The sequence below is a fragment of the Gastrolobium bilobum genome, unplaced genomic scaffold, assembly GCF_033153095.1.
Source record: "Gastrolobium bilobum isolate Gb01-03AN ecotype WA unplaced genomic scaffold, APGP_CSIRO_Gbil_v1 utg80189, whole genome shotgun sequence".
NCBI classification, from domain to species: Eukaryota; Viridiplantae; Streptophyta; class Magnoliopsida; order Fabales; family Fabaceae; genus Gastrolobium; species Gastrolobium bilobum.
The window spans coordinates 6,332-26,855 of NW_026899312.1; the positions used below are offsets into that span (position 1 = coordinate 6,332).

Genomic DNA, 20,524 nt, shown 5'->3' on the forward strand with positions numbered 1-20,524 from the left:
AAATATTTTGTTCCTGCAAATAATTTAAAAATAGAAAATAATATTGGTTCATACAGTATAATTGAACCTTCTGCGTAAATGTGTGGCTTGTGTTGGATTTTCAGGTTTTTCACTTTAATAAGTAATATATATAGTCCCACCACCAATTATTATTTAATTCATAATATTCTTTGGTTTGGCCTTCAAGGAGTGTTTTTTTCTCCAACAAATTTATATATATATATAAAATGATATTTTTGTAATTATAAATAAAAATTATCAGTAAAAAGAAATAAATCAAATCAGACGTCACGTATAGCTACTTTTTTCATTAATTACATATTTTATAAACAAAACCGCCTTTATTTTCAAAAAAATCGCCTCCAAACTTCATTCATGGGCGGTTTCATTCCAACCGCCTTTGTATTATAAAACATTTCGACGACTTCTCAAAGCCGACACGGTAACCGCCTGGGTTTATGCATATCCAAAGGCGGTCAAGAAGAAACGCGGCACTATCCGCCTCTGAAAATCTCAAACTGAGGCGGTTATGATTAAACGCCACAAGATCCGACGGGGTGTCCTTCCAAAAGAAGTCGGCCATTTTTTCCGCCTAGAGAACCGCCTAAAAAGTGTTGTTAGAGGCGGTTTCCTGATAACTGCCTGTATATATCCGACGGCATTTCCCACTTTTCTTGTAGTGTTAGAGCCTCAATGACCACAAGATCACGAGTTCGATCCTCATTGCCCCTCACTTTCTTATGGAATTAAAATAAAATCTCGAACCATTAGGAAGTGTAATAGTGGAAAAATGATCTACATCATACGAGATATGATCCGTGACACCAGTGTCCAGGATCCATAGGAAAGATTTCTAACCAATATTATTTGTATCAACTGCAAGAGCTGTGCTTGAAGTTTGAACTAGATTAAAGGAGTGTGCATTGTCCGTTAATACTGCTATAGAGTAAGCATGACTCCTGAATTTTGATTGCAAGGTGACTTATAGTCCAAATCTTGCACAACAGCATTTGCAGAACGTGTTCGAGTTATTCGTTCAGAATAGGGGTGTTCGCGGTCTGGATTGGATCGATTTTGGAAGCAAAAATCATCTGATCCAATCCCTTCGGTTTGATCATATAATCATCCATTCGGTTTGAATTTTTTTTCAAATCCAATCTGATCCAATCCAAAAAAAAATTATTTGGATTGGATCATTTTCGTTTTTTGGAAAATCCTAAAATTTGTTTCATGATTATTGTGCAAATAATATCTTTTGTATATATTGGCTTTGTAAATTTATTTATTTTTTGAAATACAAAAGCTTCACTAAACGATAATATAATTTTTTTTGGGACATTGAGATATGAAGCTCTACTCAAATGAAATTTTGTTGATGATCAAACTGCAGTTTTCAATAGTAAGGAGTCTTTGATTTGATATAGAATGAAGTATGTTAATGTAGGGGCTGCTTATAGTGGCAATGGTAATGACCAAAGCACTATAGAGGCTTTCCATGTGTGCATAAGGGGGGGTATGTGTATGGCAAGGATGGCTCTGCAGAGTAACAGCATAGGTAGAGAGTGGAGAAGATGATTTGTCCCCTCATGTGATCAGTCCCATGAGCTGTCTTATCAAGCCATGTCTTGTCCTGAGACGAGACATGTTGCCCACTGTCAGTGTACAGGGGCAGCTGTGCAGTGAAGGGGAATGTCCCAATGGTGAGCCTCTATGGCTTGCCATGAGTGCTATCTTGAAGATTCTAGATGTGGGCTTTAAGATATTGGACCCAACTGGTGGGCCTAAGATAAGTATCCAGAACACGACGATTGTGTAGAGTTGATAGTTTCTAAAGGACCAACTCTTAACTTATTCATTGGTTTGTTAGTAATGAGGGAGGAAATCAAACATACACATGTACACTGCATCATGAACTTACATAGAGAAGTTATATTGTTACGTGAGTAACCTCCTTACTGAAATAGAAACATAAAATAAGGGTAATATGGGCAAATTAGCTCAATTAGTAACGGTGTTAAATGTAGACTTGGATGATATAAATCACAAGGAGGTAATTGATAAAAAAAACATAGGGGTGTAAGTGATAAAAAAAAGTAAACCACATGGGATTTATGAACTTTTTCCTATTTTTAAATACGTTATATTTTTAATTAGCTTTAATGTTTCTACGATGAATGCAGATAAGTTATCTACATTCACTTTCAAAATGACGTCATTTTTTATTGAAAAATTAAAAAATTATAATGATAAAGACTGTTATAACCTTGGAATAAATTATAGTTACAAAAATACGTTGATTTTCGCCCCAAAACGATGTCATGTTGAGCTCAATGCAGATAAGTTATTTACATTCACTGCAGAAAAAATAAACCATTTTAATTAAGAAAAAAAATGTTTGACATCTTAAAGGACACAACTTTATGTCATTTTAGATGAAACGACGTCCTTTTTTTTGGGCATAACTGGTGATTTTTTATATTCTCTCTCCTTCATAAAAATAGGATAAGAGAGAAAATGGATGAGAGAGAATGTAAAAAAATAACCAATTATGCATCAAAATGACGTCGTTTAATCTGAAATGACACAAAGTTGTGTCTTTTAAAATGATAACCAATTTTTTCTTTAATTATTTAATGGCTTTATATTTCTACATTTATCTACTTTCACTCTCAAAACGACATCGTTTTTGGTTGAAAGATAAAAAAATTATAATAAGAAAAACTATTATAACCCTGAAATAAATTATAATTACAAAAATACCTTTATTTTTATCCCAAAATGATATCATTTTGGACTCAATGTAGATAACTTATTGACATTGACCGCAGAAAAAATGAACCCTAATATTGATTTATGCCTTAAAGTTTTAAAAACTTAACTTAATTCCCTAAATAATGTGCTTCAAACTAAAAAGTAATACATTTATATATCTGTCATATTTAGACCCGATCATCTCTTAATTACAACGGAGAAATTAGGGCCTCTCTTATTTCTGTTTTTAATAATAATTTTTTAATGTTTGTTTGATAAGGTCTCTTTTGTAAAAATAGTTCTGAAAATTATAATTGCTTTTGATTTTTAAAATCAAATTCAGAGAACATATATCTTAGTTATTTTTATTTTGTGTTTTGACTTTTAAATTTTAAAACAAAAAAAAAACATATATTTTAGAGAAATACTTGTGTTATGTAACATGATAGGAAAACAATTTCCTACACTATTAAACTTTGGTGGGACCTATTGTGAAAAAAAATAAAAAAACAAAAAAAATGTTAGCACAATAATCGATGGGTCAATAGGAATCACTTTTTCATGTTACATGATAGATGTATTGCCTTATATTTTATTAACTAATTTGTTTTAAGAATAAAAATAAAAAATAGAACATAATCAAATGGACCCTTCAAACTATTAAACTTTGGTGGGACCTATTGTGAAAAAAAATAAAAAATAAAAGAAATGTTAGCACAATAATCGATGGGTCAATAGGAATCACTTTTTCATGTTACATGATAGATGTATTGCCTTATATTTTATTAACTAATTTGTTTTAAGAATAAAAATAAAAAATAGAACATAATCAAATGGACCCTCCAAACTATTATTGTGTTTTAATCCGCATTTTGGAATATTACCTTGTCAATTCTCGCGGTACAACACTAAAGCCCAATTCAAGAAAGTTATATTAAGCGGATCTGGGTAGATGCGCGAATCGATTGACCTGACCAAATCCAAAAATGGTACCTGTTTGATTCAAAAAAAGATAAACCTGACTTAAATCGAGTCTCAAAATAGGAAAAACCCATGCTAGGCCCAGGGAAAAGGGTATTCAGCCTTTAGCTTTTGTTTTTCGTGAGCCCTAAGCTTTTTAAGGTAGCCACATGGTAGCAAGGAATAAAAGCCCAATAAAAAATAACGGATATCAATCAAAGCAGGCCTAATGCGAAGCCCAGTTCATATGTTCATTATTTGTTAACGGTTAAAGATTAACCGGCAGTGCTTGTTTTCCGAGTAGCTTGTTGGGTTGGAGTTTATCTTCAAACCTCAAGTGTTCGGTTTGAACCCAGCATTGGGAGAGGTGCAGAAAGATTAACCGGCAGTTTTTCATTGTTAGAACTTAGAAGTTGGAATATTCCAACAAGGTGGCACAGCTCGTATTTTTGAACTCATTAACACGATTGAGTTTAAATCTTACTAATAATTATTTATTAGCAAGTCATTAATAAGTAATAGTGCAGGCTCTTCTCGCATTTTTGGTAAAGAAAAGTTTAAGGGAAGAGCATATTGCCTCATTTCAACATAAGGAACTAAATTTAAAACCTTTTTGTCGCGTTACTTAATCTTCGAGTGAGGTCATTATCCTTTTCTCAATCTTTGTACAAAAAAAAGGCACTGGTGTAGCTTATTGAACCACATCAGAGCAAAGAGAATTTTAAACGAATAGTCATTTGAGGAAGGCAAAAAGAAAAAGAAAAAAAGTGTGTGAGAAAAAGATGTTAATATAACCCAGAAATATTTCTTACATCCCTTAACAATGACTAATTTTTTTGTATTAACAGGGTGTATAGATTAGTTAAAGTAAGTAATTCCGTTAACCAATAATTCAATCATTGTTAACGGGAATAAAAGGGCTTTAGAAGTTTTAGTGTGTAAAGTAAGATATTGATTTAATGAAACCTAGCTCAGCTGTCAAATGCGCTTCAAATGATTTGCTTGAATCAGGAGTTCAAACTCTGATCCAAACAAATTGTTGAAAAATCTTTGGAATGATCTCTTTCTCAATGGGAGGATTAGTCTCATCTTTTCTCCTGTGACAAAACTCAATGCTCCAATGAGGAAGTAGCCTTTGAGGCTATATTCTGATGACAAGATGATGAGAGGAAATTGAACGAGGATATGTTCAAGTTTATACAAAAAAAAAAAAAAATTGATTTAATGATCACCGAAAGATTAAAATATAATTATGAAAGTAATTTTCCATGCGTTTATATATTTTGTGCACCAATTTTTTAAATTAATTAATATGTCATATATGATAATAAAACACTAGTTTCCAGATATGTCTAATTGCGTATTTTTTTGGCCATTACTATATTAACATCAATCTCCTTGAGGGAGTAAGTTTTTCCTCCGTTTTCCACGTGGCATTGACTCTCAGTGGATAACGCTCCTCGGTTAAGAAGGAAAGGGACCTTACCTACGTATTAGCAAAGCCTCTCAGCACTGACAACCACATGACATCAACCCAACAATGTATAATAGATCCAAAATAAATAGATCATCTTTAGTCCATTCCACCTCTCATTAGATCGATCCACTATGAACAACCTTCAGAAAAAAATCAGATCCACTATGAACTCGTTTATAAAACCCAATATTTTGAATATATGATCCCAATCAAAGTAATGTTAATCATAAAATCAAATATTGGCTATGGTATTCAATTTAAAAAGTTCGAGCAGGTATTCTGTTGATTGAAATTTGAATTTTGTAAAAAATTAGATTTAAATAATCTTCTTTTAATGATACTCGGAGTGTATGATTTACAAAATAAATATGAAAGGGATCTAAGGAAAAAAAGAGTGTTTACTTGAAAGTATTATATTATTACGTATGATAAAAGTATCTTAATTAAATATTGTATTTAAGCTTGAGATTCAGCTTTGGAATTCTCAAATATTTAATAAAAGCTTTACAATAATCGCTTTATTTCTGATTTGTCTCTTGTAAACAACACAAAAGGAGAATCAGATTTTTATATCTATCATGAACTAGAGATACAAACACAAAAATTAAGGCCATGTTTGATTGTGATCTATTTTTTTTTTCTTAAAATTATTTTATAGAATAGTTAATAAAATAGGTATTTTCTGTATTTTTTAATTTTGAAAATTAAAAACCAAAACAGAAAACATAATTAACTCAAATATATTCTCTAAATTTGATTCTAAAAAATAAAAAATAATTATAATTTTTAAAAATATTTTTATAAAATAGGTCTTATCAAACAAGTGTTTTTTTTTTCTTCTAAAAATCAAAAAAATACTTTTTAAAAGAAAATTCAAACGTGCCCTAAATTTGACTCAACCTGCAAGTTGGCAAAATTTCGTACTAAATACTCATAGTAAGCAAGAAGGTGGATTTGGGGATGGAGCTATTCAGAGGGGAATATGAACTTGGCACCGACACATCACGTGAAATGGCAGTTTTAACTTTTAATGGCTGTCCCCTCTTTCCTATGACAAGCTATAGCGTCCGGAAAAAGCTCCATCTCACGTCATGCCCTACCACTAGAAAAATATTTACAGTGCTGTAAAATATGAAAATATATATATTTATAGGGTTTTATTAGTGTTATGTTACATGATTTAAATGTTATTTTTAACACACATACAAAAATGGAAAGAGAAAGTGGAATGATAAAAGAGAAAGAAAAATATGTGGACCCCATCTCTTTAATGTGTGTGTAGGAAAGTGATGTTATATCATGTTACATGATAAACATAAAACCCATATTTATATTAACTCTACCTTTACAATTATTTTCACCCATATATATTGACTTCTTTTGGAAGGGAGTAAATATTCTCTATATCTATGAAGTATCGACACTTCAAAAACTTTAACATGTCATGTTTGATATTTTTCGACACTCCAACACATGTTGTAGAGATTCAAAAAAAATTCAAAGATTGCATTGCGTTGCATTTTTAGTTTTAACTATTAGATTCGTTGGATTACGATTACCATTTCACTGAGTTTAATATAAACATTTGTGATATCGTATGTTTCTTTACAAAAATGATGAGTAATATAGTTTAGCTTCATTTTTTATTACATTATTAAGTATTAAATACAATATATATTATATAAATTAAAAATAATATTTAATATCAAAACATATCCTAACATATCAAGATTTAATATTTTTTAAAATTAACAAATCAAAATATCATATTTCATATCCCACATTGATATCAGTGCTAGTAATCATATTCTACATATTGCAAATGCTAACCTTTAAGGAACAGTGACCATTTTGTCACGTTTGGACAAAAAAATTACCAGATTGCCACGCCAACAGTAAATATTGCCAAACTGCCACGCGGCATAATTCGCTACACAGTGTAGCGAATTATGCATGCAAGTAATTCGCTACACAGTGTAGCGAAATATGCCACGTCAGAACCAAAAAGTGCCATGTGTCAAAATTGTTGAAATTCGCTACCTAGCGAATTTCAACAATTTTGACACATGGCACTTTTTGGTTCTGACGTGGCATATTTCGCTACACTGTGTAGCGAATTACTTGCATGCATAATTCGCTATACTATGCCGCGTGGCAGTTTAGAAAATTTTACTGTTCGCGTGACATTCTGATAATTTTTTTGTTAAAGCGTGATATTTTTGGTCAATGTCCCAACCTTTCAAACAGAGAGAAAACTAGGGCAGGTGTCAAGTTGCCAGATGCCAACTTCTAGGACGGCAATATGTGATAATTTAGATGTAATAGCGAGTTATGAACTACTGTACTCAACCTAATATTTTTCCGCATGTAAATCAAACGCTCAATAAACAAGTTTATTTTCTTGGTCAACACGTCGATTCGTCGAGACTTGAAAATTTTATAGGTTGACCTTTATAATGGTTCGGTTGACTAATTTGGGTTGGGCGGCTAAGATATTTGGTGGCTTAAAACAAAATTATAAATGAGGTTTTTTTTTATATATTATACATAATATAATATTTGTATTTAAAAAAAATTACTAATTTTTTTAAAAAATAATATAAACTATTAAAAAGATCTTCGCTCAATACCTTCAAGTTTTGAATTGAGATGATTCTTTACATAGAATCAAAATTTTAGTGACCATAAGATCACGAGTTCGATCCTCATTACCTCCACTTTCTAATGAAATTAAATAAGCACAAGGTAAAATAAAAAATTGGACTTGAGACTTCAAACTCAAAGGGCTCTTACATGAGGAATGAGGGAGTATTTTAAAGAATAATATAAACTATTAGAAAGACACTCACTCAACATATTAAAATTTTGGGTTGAAATGATTCTTTACAGTTTTTATAATTAAATTATTTGTTTACTGGCTAATTTTAGATATAAAATTAAATTATTTTAGAGTAAAAAAAGTGCTATATCTACTTTGAGGAAAAAAAGAATTATATTAATTGAAAAAGCAAATTTTACAAGGGGGAAAAGAATTGCCATGAGAATAAAAAAAATGAAAAGTGGGATGAAATACAGATTTACTATTAGGGGTGTTCATGAACCGATCCAAACCGATTCAAACCGCGGTAACCGAACTGAAAAACCGATAATCGAATAAATCGAAAATCGAAAAATCCAAAACCGAAAAAAAAAACCGCAAATTTTAATTGGATTGGATCGGTTTTCGGATGGGTTGATGAAAACCGATCCAATCCAAACCGATCCAATATATTAATTTTCTTCTACCGACTCGGACTTTTCTCCAATCATAACCAAAAATTTCTAAACCCAAGACCTATTAACCCATCAACTACACCCAAGAAAAAACATAATCACATCTTATCAACAAAATTTCATCTGTGTAGAGCTTCATATTTCATTGTAAAAAATAAAAAACTATATTATCGTTTAGTGATGTTTTTGTATTTTTTAAAAAAATGTACAAAGCCAAATCCAATATATACAAAAGATGTTATTTGTACAATATCATGAAATAAATTTTAGGATTTTCAAAAAACTGAAAACTGATCCAATCCAATCCAAACCGAAAAAAATTGGATTGGATCGGATTGGATTTGAAAAAAAATCCAAACCGAATGGATGATTAAATGATCAAACCGAAGGTATTGGATCAAATGATTTTTGCTTTCAAAATCGATCCAATCTAGACCGCGAACATCCCTATTTACTATGAATTTTAATTAGAGACCTAAGAGAATATATGCTTTATCTGAATATTTTATTAATTATATTTAATTTTAAATATAATTTATAATTAATGTAATTATAAAAGTATGGGCTACAAATTAGCGAGCTGAAGCAAATATCCTTGGCTTTAGGAGAATGACATTTACACACCAAAAGATTTACACTTTCTTTTACATTTCTCTATTTTGGGAAGGGAAAAATAAAGAGAAAATATGTTAAAATGTATATTTTTTATTTTATTAGTTAAAAAGAAAGTAATTTAAGAATGGTGTAAGAAAAGTAGTGTATGAATATTAATTTTACCCACTACCCGGTCATGACTAACAGTATCAAATAATAATAATAATAATAATAATAATAATAATAATAAAGAGGTTTTTGGATTCGATTCTTGTTTGCGAGTGCATACTCTAACCTTCAAATAGGAGAACCTGTTATTGTCTTGAATTCTTTTTTTAATACAAACGAAAAGAGGGTGAATTCAGGGGTGAAGGTCTAAAGTAGAAGCCACGTAAACAAAGTTTTTGTGCTGTTCCTCCCAAGAAAGAACAACTCATCCAATGCAATGAATATAGCAAGTTGGCAATAAATCAACATGCAATGCAACATTTATGTCTATCATATATAGCAGACAAAATGATAATTTAACTCTATGGAATTTATAAAGCCAAAAGGCACGCGGCTTCCTCACAATATGCCAATACCAAAACCACTAACCAGCTGTCTCACCGCTTGCAATTTTGATACTAAAGGATTTTACTTTAGCTAAGGAGTAATAAATTCTCACTTTAACATATTCCTACCTTTCAGCTACCCTTCATTCTTTGCTATAAATAACCCCATTCTCTGGTTCACACCCCCACAACTCATCCTAATTATAAGTCTCAGTGTCCTTCCTCGGCTTCTCTGAGTATCACTCTAATTACCATACCTCTTACAACTTGATATCGTTCTCCTGCCTCTACAATCTGAAGATGAAGCCAGTATTTGCAACTATGCTACTTTTGTGCCTTGTCCTCAGCTCCTCTTTGTTTGAAGTGTCAATGGCTGGTTCTGGTAAGCCATAAGCCCAATTATTAGTAGTAGTATTACTTCTTTTATAGCCTACCATTTTATAAGTTTTTGTTTCAAACAATATTGTTAGTTTGGTACCACTGATTAATTATATTTATAAACGCTAGTTTTTTTCTTTTTTTTGTGCTGATTAACATTAACTGATGTTATGCACGATTCTGGATATATAGATTCAGGTTTATGTTCCTCTAAGTGCGCGAGGAGGTGCTCTAAAGCTGGCCTGAAGTATAGATGCCTGAAGTTCTGTGGGATCTGCTGCAATAAGTGTAAATGTGTGCCATCCGGGACTTATGGGAACAAGCATGAGTGTCCTTGTTACAGGGACTTGAAGAACTCCAAGGGCAAGCCAAAATGCCCTTAAATCTTTGATTTCACTACTGGCATGCATGTATCTCCATCTTATGAGAAATTCCACCGAAAACTCTTGCTAGCTAATTAAGTTTATGTTTATGTATTATATATAGAGAGATGGGAATAAATAGGGGTCCTCTTTGCCCTTATGTGTATGTGGAGTGCCTTAATTAGTTTCTGTGGTTAGTTAATAAAAGCAATGCTTTGATTCTCGTCAATGTATTTGTTTGTAAATTGTAACCTTCTTCACTTAATTTGTAATGAATAATTTTTTTGTTTATGATCAGCTTAAAGAAATTGGTTATTTATGTATAAGAAAAGCGTCATTAGGCAGCTGGTAAAGCTTCTCCTGTGGACAAATGAAATTCGAGCTCTTCGATTGAAATGCATTCTATATTTATTTAGAAAGAAAAAAATATTTAGGATGAGAAAAGTTCTCATCTGTTCAGAGTGTAATTTATTGAAATTTTATAATGAAATTATATTTTACAAATGTTTCTTATTATTTATAAGTGAGACTTGTAAAGTATTTTAATTGTGTCAATTTTTACAATCCGCACACGACCAGTTCCTGACCGCGGGCCATACGACATAGCTGATTTGTGAAGGGGAAGCTAAAATCGAAATAAAGCTCACCCATACGGGCCATACCCACCCCACCCAATATTCAAATTGGTGTAGAGCTATCAGCTATGATGCACGTGCGATCCGGTACGTAGTGTTTAGGTATACAAAAATAAGATACTTTTTACCAAAATAAAATAAAATAAATAAATAAGATACTGGGGTGATAATAATATACTAAATGATTACTATAAAAGTCTTCACACTTATTGTGTATTAATTGACACTTAAAATAAAATGCATATTTAAATTAACTTATTTCATATGAGAAAAAACTTTTACTAACTTTTTTAACAATTATTTCAATACAAAAAATTTCGTCTTCACTTTTATTTATTTATTTATTTTTGTTTTTTTTTTTAATTTTATTTTCTTACATCCAACAGCTAATAAAACTCATGCAAGCAACGTTTCGATCAGGACCTAGTAGTAGTCAGTCGACACGATATGATATAATTTTAAAATGTCAAGACATATTTTTATATTAAATAATATTTTCAAATATTTTTTTGAATTTCTACAATTCATCTTGAGATGTCAAAAGAGTATTAAAAAATTCGGATACTCCACTTAGGGGGTACGATATATTTTTTAGGATTCTCGAAAAATTGAGAGTGTTAATTATATTTATTCATGTTTGGCACAAGTTTTTTAAAAAAAATTCGGTAATTTGATTTTCTCAAAATTTTATTGTGTGTAAATTTTTTTAAAAATATCATTCAGGAATACCATCCAGGATGTGGTATTCTAGGATTTTTATGGCAAGAAAAAATTTAATACAACTAAATATAGCATTAAGAAAATTAACTATAGCATTAAGAAAATTAACCCAATATTCTCAGAAATATTTTAGTCTACCAAACACTTTTTTGCTAACATTTCTAGAAAACTCATCCTCCTATCATATTCTTAAAAATTGTAATTCTCACGTAAGAAAAAAAAATTTATCTACCAAACGCTCCATTAAAAATTTGTGTCACTCCATCATAGGCAGTGAATAGCTGTCGCAGTGTGGCGTACACCACAAAAAAAATGTCAAAAATCGTGTAGTCAATCACAGATCTTTACTAGTTTGGTACATAGGATCGTTAATAAAGTATTAATTGATTAATTCGTCGTTTAAGGAGCACGGACGGATCTATATGGGAGCAAGCTCACGTGCTCTGTACTATAGACTACGTAAATGAATGGACGCAGCTTTATGTTTCGTCTCGTTTCGTTGGGTTTCTCTTGTTTATTTTTTTGGAAAAATATTTTTTTATATTGAAGATATTTTATCTTACCTCATAAAAATAAAAATATAAGCTCATATTTTATTAAAAATAAATAAATAAAAAATAAAGTAATCCACATATTTGTTTCTATAATATGAGAAAAAATATTTCTAATCATATGAGATTAATAAGTCTCATTTTTTTATAGTAAAAATATTTATCATTTAAAGAATATAATTTTATATCTTTTTTTGTGAGGAATTTTATTTCATTTTTTTTGGTAAACAAATTTTATATCATTTTAATTGAAAAGATCATGTTTTTATATATATTTATTAATTTTTTATATTTTTTTCTTCCATAATACTTTATCTTTCTCTCTCTCCTCTTGATTTTGTAGAGAAAAGAAAGTATAAAAAACCAACAAATATGTACCAAAACACGATTATTTACTTTTCTTTTCTTGTTTTTGGTATCCTAACACGGTTGTTTTACTTAATGACACAATGTTGTGTCATTTAAATTCATTTTTTATTTTATAAATGTTTAACATCAATAAACATTTTAATGAAACTATTATTTTGACATAAAAATATATTTTTTGTATATAAATAAGTCATCAGATTTATTCAATCTTACATATTGAGATTTTATTTTTGAGAGTAAGATATTATTTCAAAATAAAAAAAAAATCATTTTCACTCCTCTTATTTACCATTGTGATCCGATGTGATCAAAGAAGTGCATCATTTATTCTATGTGTTTCAAGCTCATCACTTACTTGTGGATAGAGAGGCACTAACTGTAACATCCCAATGACTGGCAAGGGCTGAGAGTGATTGTCGGTACAAAAGAGGCAAGAATAATGAGCGACCCATGCCAAATCTTGCGGGTGGGGTACGTGAATGAATCGAATCAACACCCGAAAGAGAGAAATTTCAAAGACTGTGCAAGTATGAGACTATACAATTGGGGATAGTTTATATTAATTGGTATTACATATGCTAACAAGATGCATATATTTTTCGGTAGCCCGGAACAGAAGAACTCTATAGTTAAGTGTGCTTAACTTTTTTACCAAAAAATAAAAAATAAAGTGTTCTTAACTTGGAGCAATTCTGATATGGGTAACTTCCTGAGAAGTTTTCCCAGTAAGTGTGTCAATGAGGACAAAGCAAGTTAAAAAGTCTCGTGTTAATTTGTGGGGACGGTCATTGATCCTTGAAGCGGCTAGGCGTTTCTATTGGTATCAGAGCAGGGCCTCTCTTCTAATACGGTGTGGTTCGAGGACGAACTAGGTGGAAGCTAGTTGGAATGTAATATCCCAAGGGCTGGCAAGAAGTAATCGTCAGTGCAAAGAGACACAGACAATATTGACCTTGAAGCGGCCGCGCGTTACAATAACCCACCTCGCCTCCAACCCATCCCGAGATGTCAACCCACTCTGCGTGGCCCAATTTTGAAAATGGATTAAAAATCTCAACTCATCTCATCCTGCCTTCAACTCGCCTATATATTAAATTTGGCAAAGAAAATTGCAAAAATTTGTAAAAGAGTCAATGGCTAATATTTTATTTAAAATCAATTGTTTTGACTTGCACTTATGCAAAATAGACCTAAATGGGCTGATAATTCCAACCCAACCCACTATACTTAGTTAAACGGATTAACCCGACAAGTTGTTTGACACCTGTAATTATAAATACAAAAATGTATAAGTTAGACCATGTCGTCCTATACATATATATTTGTTTGTTTTACTTAATTTTTATCCTTATTATGTTATTATCAAAATAAATTATACTACAATTAAATATTAAATATTAAATTAAAATATCTAAAATTATTTCAATAAAAATAGTTTGAAAATTATCGAAAAGAATTATTTATTTAAAAGTTATTTAAAAAACATTATTTAAGATAATTAAAATTTATTATCTTAAAATTATATCCAAGCTAAATTTAAACAATTTTTTAAAATTTACTTTAATTATTAATATTATAATAACATAAAATAAAATTAGGATAAAAAAACAATGTTATAGTAATATTTTTAAGATGAAAATATGGAAAAGCGAACTTTTTAAATTTATTTTGTTAAATTTAAAGAAATGTTTATTTTTAAATTTACTTCAATTAGTAATATCATAATAACAAAAAAAAATAGGAGAAAAATAATGTTACAATAACATTTTTAAGATAACAATATGGAAAGGCAAACTTTTCATATTTATTTTTAGATTTATTTTACTTAAATATATTTTTAAGATAATACACTTTTAATTTCTCTTAATATTTTAAATTTCAACATTGTTTTAAAATAAATAATTTTATATAATTTTTATTTTAATCATTAATGCATAATTATACTGTAACTTTAATTGACTATTTTAATAATATAGGACAAAAATTAGGGGGGAAATTATATGTATAAGACCGTAATGCATGTAAGTGATACGTTTGTCCAATCATAGTGGGTCTAAATAATGAGTTTGAACAAAAAGGGATTTAAGTGATGCATTTCTATAACCATAATGGATTTAAGCGATCCATCACATAATAACAAGAGATGAAATTGGAGTAGCTTAATCTCTTTGTTTATTCTTCCTTAAAAAAAATGACATGTGTTATTCTTAATCTATTTCCTTTTATATTTTAAATTTAAATTATTTTAAAATTAATTATACATACATTTTATATTCTTAAATCATTTTTTTATTGAGTCAAATGAAAAGAAGATTGGCTCAATAAAAAAAGAATTTATGGCTTACCAAAAAAAAAGAATTTATGATTTTTTTTTCAGTGGAATACTAGAGGGACAACGAGCTTATCAAGTAAATCTGGATTGTAACTATCTAAACAAATTATAAATGGCTTTAACAAGATGTACGAAAGAACGCGATTGGAAGCAGTTAAATTAATGGGGTTTATGATTATTATGTTACATAATCCAACTTGATTTTTCTATTCACACAATAAAAAAGAGAGAGAAAGTGAAATGATGAAAGAGAAAGAAAAAAATGTGGACCCCACATCTTTGATGTGTGTGTAGAAAAATGAAATTAGATTATGTCACATGATAAACATAAAGCTCTAAATTAATTTCAGATGTAGCGGTTAATATATATGTCTGAATTCTGAAATCGTATTTTGTTGGGCCAATCCGACAAAACATTACAGTTCGAACAAGTGTGTTCGAATTGGTCTGATAAGCTAAATAATGTCTACTGTCCTGATTTTTGACTTGACAGCTTATTGTCAAGCCCAATCAACATTTTTAGTCTTACACGTATTGTTTACTTTTTTTAAAATAAAAACAAATATATAATTTAGTACTTTATGATCATTTTTAATTTAGTTCTCTTCATCTATTAGTTTTAGGGAATTGTTTTTGTTATGTTATATAATATAAAAGCAAATTTTCTACTCTCACAAAAGGAAGAGAGAGGAGAGAAAATAGGAAAAACAGAAAAAATTTAAAGTGAGTCCCATATAAAATTTGTGTGTGTAGGAAAATGAGTTTATGTTATGTAACATAATAAAAACAATTCCCTTAGTTTTATAACATAAGTTATAATACAATAAATATAAAACTCAAATTAATTTTATTGAACCTGCAGGAATAACTTTACTTAATATATATTACAAAATATGATTGGAGAGATAATAAATTAATTTTAATTATTTTTTGGTAAATAATTAGTTCTTTTCTATAATGGTTATTTTCTCCATACAGCCACCATATTGTAAATATTATTTACAGTCTTGTAAAAAGAAAATATTGTTACTTAAAAATATAAAGTTAAAGTAGAGAGAGATTGACTCTTTCAATTTTGAAATATAAAAGTAGAACGGAATTATTAGAACTTTCAATTAATTTTTTTTTATTTTTTTTGGTTTTACATGATCATGTGGAAAATCTCAGCCAGATTAACAGTTAAAATTTTGAAGAAGAAATTTGTAAAAAGAAAAAATGAAAAATGTCACTTTAATTGCTGAATATTGATATATGAATGTATGGCTAAAATCTTCCACACACGAGATGATTCATTTCTATTTTTCCGTTGTGTATGAATTTGTTGACTCAATTTCTACTAAAACTAAAAGAACATCACTTGGAAAGAAATATAAGCCCAAAGAAGGAAGAGCACTACTATGTAAAACTAGATGAATTTTGAATATAACATAGACAGAAAGGAAGAAATCTAACGAGAGATACTATTTAATTTATTAATTTTATCAACGCAGCAACAGCTCATGCCACCCACTGAGAAAAATAATATAAATGAATAGATAAAAATTAAAGAAGCATTATAAATAAATGAAGGCAACTTTAATCATTTGAAATCAGTTCACTGAATGGAACCTGGTATTTACATAATCATATTTTCTACATCATTTTTAGATAAATCCAATTGAAGAATATCTTCGGTGTTATGGATGTATCGAGTTTTCGGTGTATTTTTCACTCATAATGTGACATCTTATATTTTGTCAAATTATTTTTTCACCTTATTTTAAAATAAATTATTTATTAATAATTTGACAAAATTAAGATATATATCACATTGTGAGTGGAAAAACACACCGAAAATTGAGTGCATCCATATCATCAAAGAAATTTTCTTCCAATTCCTACATAGATTGATTCAACTCCTGCAAAGGGTCCAACACGTGTGTCATCCCTGTACAGGAAACCAATTTTCATGTAGGATCTTGATGTCAATGAATGATTGAAAAAAGAAATGATATACAATACTCGTTTTCCTAACTGAATTGACCTTGAAGTTTAAGCAAGCCAAGAACTCTAAGCCAAGCGATAGTATAAACTGACTTTTTTGTGTAAATTGAAATTTAAGCAACTTCATATGTCTGATATCACAGTAAAACATTCATGATCTATGAAACAAGCTATGCCTGCAAATTAGTACTTTCAATTACGTTCCCTGGCATTGACAGGTATAGTTTGTAAGTAAGGCTTGGAAATGGCGATGCATGATCATCTAGTTATTTTATATCTGGGTGGGTCACCGTGTTGTTACTTGCTTATATTAAACTCCTATTTCCATTTGAAACTTCAAAGTCAATCTAATATATCAATGTATCCACACATGATTTATGAACCTTGGATGTTTGGCATAGAACTGCATTTGAGGATAGTTAGGCATCAGTGAAACCAACTTTCGGCTTAATATAATTCCTTCAAATGAATGTGAACAATGTTTATATAAGTTCTGTATCATTCACACTTCTCCCAATATGACCGTACAGTTTACATTACAAACCTTTTTGCTTATTCTGGAGAAGAGATAATAGGTCCTAGTGGTATCGACTGACTTTCAAATAAGGACACAGAGTCTTCAAAATGAGAAAATATATGGGAGCCTTGTCGGCAGGTTGGTTAAATACCAGAACATTATTTAGCATCTTTGTAGAGTTTTGTTAAAAAGTCCAGAGATTCAAATGTAGCTGAAAATTGAATTAGACAAAGATGCAGAAATGAGGAGATGATGATGATAATAAAAATGTTCCAAAGAAAGAAATGAGACAATAAGCATGAATTCTACAGCTGACAAGAACTCAAAGAATAAACAAACAGTCTGAAACATTGTGCTAATTATACTGTCAAAGTAACATGGCAATTTTTTAAGATCAATCTTTCAAGTCAAGAAGTAATAAAAAAATTGCCAGTTATTGCTGCTAAGATGAACTCAAGAGTCAAAATCATGGTAACTCATTCCCCTGCAGCTCGATGGAAAAATAGAAAGCCTTGGGAATACATTTGAGCTACGGATAGAATAGCACACACTCACACTCTTCAAGCAACCTACTTCCAATTTCTAATTTCATCTCAAATTTCCTCCACCATACACATGATCTTCCACATCAATATCACTGCATATTGGCAAGCCTAACTATGGAATAATCTTCTTACTTTGTGAATAAGCCTTCGGCATACGGGACACACTTTGCTCTCCCCATCAACGATCCTGCAAAATGCACTCTAATGAGAATCTGAGAATTTTCACTAAGGTAAAGTGTATGAAAATCTTCTTCAGTGTATACCTCTGTGCACAGTCATAGCAAGTGGCACAATGGCCACAAGGAACAAAGAAGCAGTTGCGTTGTTCATCATAACAAATGATACATAATTTTTCATCATATAACTCATCTGAAGAGCTACTGGACACATCCGATTCTTCATCACGATTTTCGTTTGTTCCATATGTCATTGGATTCGGCTTCAAATGCGTCATGGCCTCATTTTCAGTTATCTCTTGTGCTGCAACTACATTACTTGTTTCGTATGTCTCCACATTAGTATTGTGATCATCAACATCACGCACTCCAAGGCATCTCAGTATCAGGAAAATAACAATCATAAAAAGTCCTTCAAATTGAAAAACATGGAAGCTTTAGTCACAGATAGAGTTAAACCAACGCTTCACAAGACTAAATTTAAATTCAAAGTACCTAAAACAGCTACGTAGGCTATTACACGAGCTATAAAAGAAACTTCAACATACCATTCGTCATCATCTCCCTGTATTCAATTCATATGAACAATATTGAATTACTTCGGAGAAATCCATAAGATTATAAGAACAATTCCAGAAAGATATATGAGTCAGACAAGGCTAGTAAATTAGTAAGCCTTACAATTTTTGGTGCCGTTAGAATTACATAATAGGTGTTCGGGAAGAGAAGACTAAGTCTGCACGATCCATTCGCAGCAGAGCACATCTTTTTGGCTTTGGTGGTATCATATACCTTTGCCGAAACATTAACATTCATGGTCAATATTATGCTCCTGGCATTCATGTTTAGAACCCCAATGTGGTACCCATCATCTTCCTCAACAATGTATTCAGCTTCTTTACCTGGCAATGTCCATAATAGTAATATCAAAACATTTGTAACAAACTACTGTCTCTATTAGAATTTTACGATACTTAGCCATAAGCAACCATAGATACTAAATAGAAGTGGAAATTAATAAGAATAAAAGATGGTCCCAAACTTGTTGCTAATGCAGAGAGTCTCAATATTTCTTATATCAATAGCTTGGAAATCAATTACCATCTACAGACTCACGACCAGCAACTGCATCAAGGAAGAACGTTTCTTTAGGCTTTAGTTTTTCAAACTTCCTTTCTCCTATGAAACAAGAATGAATCTTTCGTGAGATATTTCTAAAATCCTTACTCAGTCGGAGGGAATATGCATGTACAGAGTAAAGAATACAAATAAAAAGACATGAGTTTTCCATTGAACTAACCTTTAATCACTATCCCTTCAAGTTGATTTATACTACTGGCTGGTGCTTCCCACCTCATTCGAATGGTGGAGCCTTTATTTAACCACAAAGAAATTCCCTAGAGATGAAAATTCAACATCTTCATGTTCAGGCACTTTTTGAGTGATGTGCAATGAGCTATTATTAATATTAACACCTCATAGACAAGTAAAAAATTTAGTAGTGTTTGTTTTACCTTCCGACTGTATGCTCCAACAACTAGGAATTTTGATGCACTCCAATTTGTTTGGGAGCTTAACTCAGGCTTCTTATTGAAAGCATAGAGCAGAACACCATTATTATACTCATTTGTTACTTCAACCTGCTCCACAAAAACTGAACTCGCCTTCATCAAACGGGATGAGCTTGGACCAAGCACAAGGCGAGTATCCCCGTAAAACCCATACAGGAGACTGGCTGAAACTGAATATATAAGATGAAAAAAAAAAAAAAATGGCATGATTCAGCAGGAGGAATCAAGTGAGAGACACAACCATAAGATGATGAAAAATTACATGCCACAAATATAAAGGGTCATAGGGGCCAGAATGCACGCCAATGTGTCTTGCAATCGCTGAGAGCGGCTATGAGTTGGATGCATCAAAGGCTGATATGGTGTAGGATTGGGCAACCATAGTGTCCTCCGCATGTCTTCTTTGTTGTCACTCAGAAAACACAGTTTCAGTGAGTGTGTCGGAGAGACGAAAATAGATTGAAAGAAGAGGAAGAAGAGAAGACTGGTAGGTTCTTCTACTGTGTGTGTCTGATTCCTACCCTTCTATCTAGTACACTAACCAACTGTCAATTGGAGTGACAGAACCAGAATTTTGTTGGGTGGGGGGCGAAAATAAAAAGTTTTATATTATAAATAAAAATAAGGGTAAAGCTACCGTCATGTAACATGATCTAAACAATTTTTTCTACTCAAACAAAAATGCATGTGGGTCCCATACATGTAATAAAAATAAAAAATGCTGGTGCAGAATCCAACGGATCAGTAGGTAAAAATTTTTACATCATGTTACATAT

The 20,524-nt window shown here is 30.9% G+C and overlaps 2 protein-coding genes across 4 annotated transcripts; one reads left to right on the forward strand and one right to left on the reverse strand.

Moving 5' to 3' along the window:
- Window positions 1–9,818: 9,818 nt before the first annotated feature.
- LOC133289386 (peamaclein-like) lies at window positions 9,819–10,601 on the forward strand. The gene is made up of 2 exons (XM_061487306.1): window positions 9,819–9,985; window positions 10,180–10,601. Exons 1-2 carry the CDS (start codon window positions 9,910–9,912, stop codon window positions 10,368–10,370), a joined length of 267 nt encoding a protein of 88 aa, XP_061343290.1. The 5' UTR covers window positions 9,819–9,909; the 3' UTR covers window positions 10,371–10,601.
- A 7,176-nt stretch (window positions 10,602–17,777) lies between these two features.
- On the reverse strand, window positions 17,778–20,247 carry LOC133289383 (E3 ubiquitin-protein ligase APD2-like). 3 transcript variants are annotated; one of them, XM_061487301.1, is made up of 8 exons: window positions 20,015–20,247; window positions 19,692–19,918; window positions 19,478–19,574; window positions 19,279–19,356; window positions 18,859–19,079; window positions 18,673–18,742; window positions 18,265–18,589; window positions 17,778–18,188 (listed from the first exon to the last, which is right to left on the reverse strand). In XM_061487301.1, the coding sequence occupies exons 1-8, from the start codon at window positions 20,142–20,144 to the stop codon at window positions 18,110–18,112; spliced, it is 1,227 nt and encodes a 408-aa protein (XP_061343285.1). In that variant the 5' UTR covers window positions 20,145–20,247; the 3' UTR covers window positions 17,778–18,109. The 3 variants fall into 3 exon arrangements, with proteins under 3 accessions (XP_061343285.1, XP_061343286.1, XP_061343287.1); XM_061487302.1 differs by having other exon boundaries at window positions 19,692–19,908; window positions 20,011–20,247; XM_061487303.1 differs by having other exon boundaries at window positions 20,011–20,136.
- Between the last annotated feature and the right edge of the window lie 277 nt (window positions 20,248–20,524).

What these genes read in the sequence shown, in the direction of transcription:
- LOC133289386 (XM_061487306.1), top strand. Translation starts at nt 9,910, where the DNA reads ATGAAGCCAGTATTTGCAACTATGCTACTTTTGTGCCTTGTCCTCAGC. An exon ending in GTTTGAAGTGTCAATGGCTG is followed by an intron (nt 9,986 to 10,179) that starts GTTCTGGTAAGC and finishes CTGGATATATAG; the next exon opens with ATTCAGGTTTATGTTCCTCT.
- LOC133289383 (XM_061487301.1), bottom strand. Translation starts at nt 20,144, where the DNA reads ATGCGGAGGACACTATGGTTGCCCAATCCTACACCATATCAGCCTTTG. An exon ending in TTGGAGCATACAGTCGGAAG is followed by an intron (nt 19,575 to 19,691) that starts GTAAAACAAACA and finishes TTTCATCTCTAG; the next exon opens with GGAATTTCTTTGTGGTTAAA. An exon ending in TTCTAACGGCACCAAAAATT is followed by an intron (nt 18,743 to 18,858) that starts GTAAGGCTTACT and finishes AATTGAATACAG; the next exon opens with GGAGATGATGACGAATGGTA.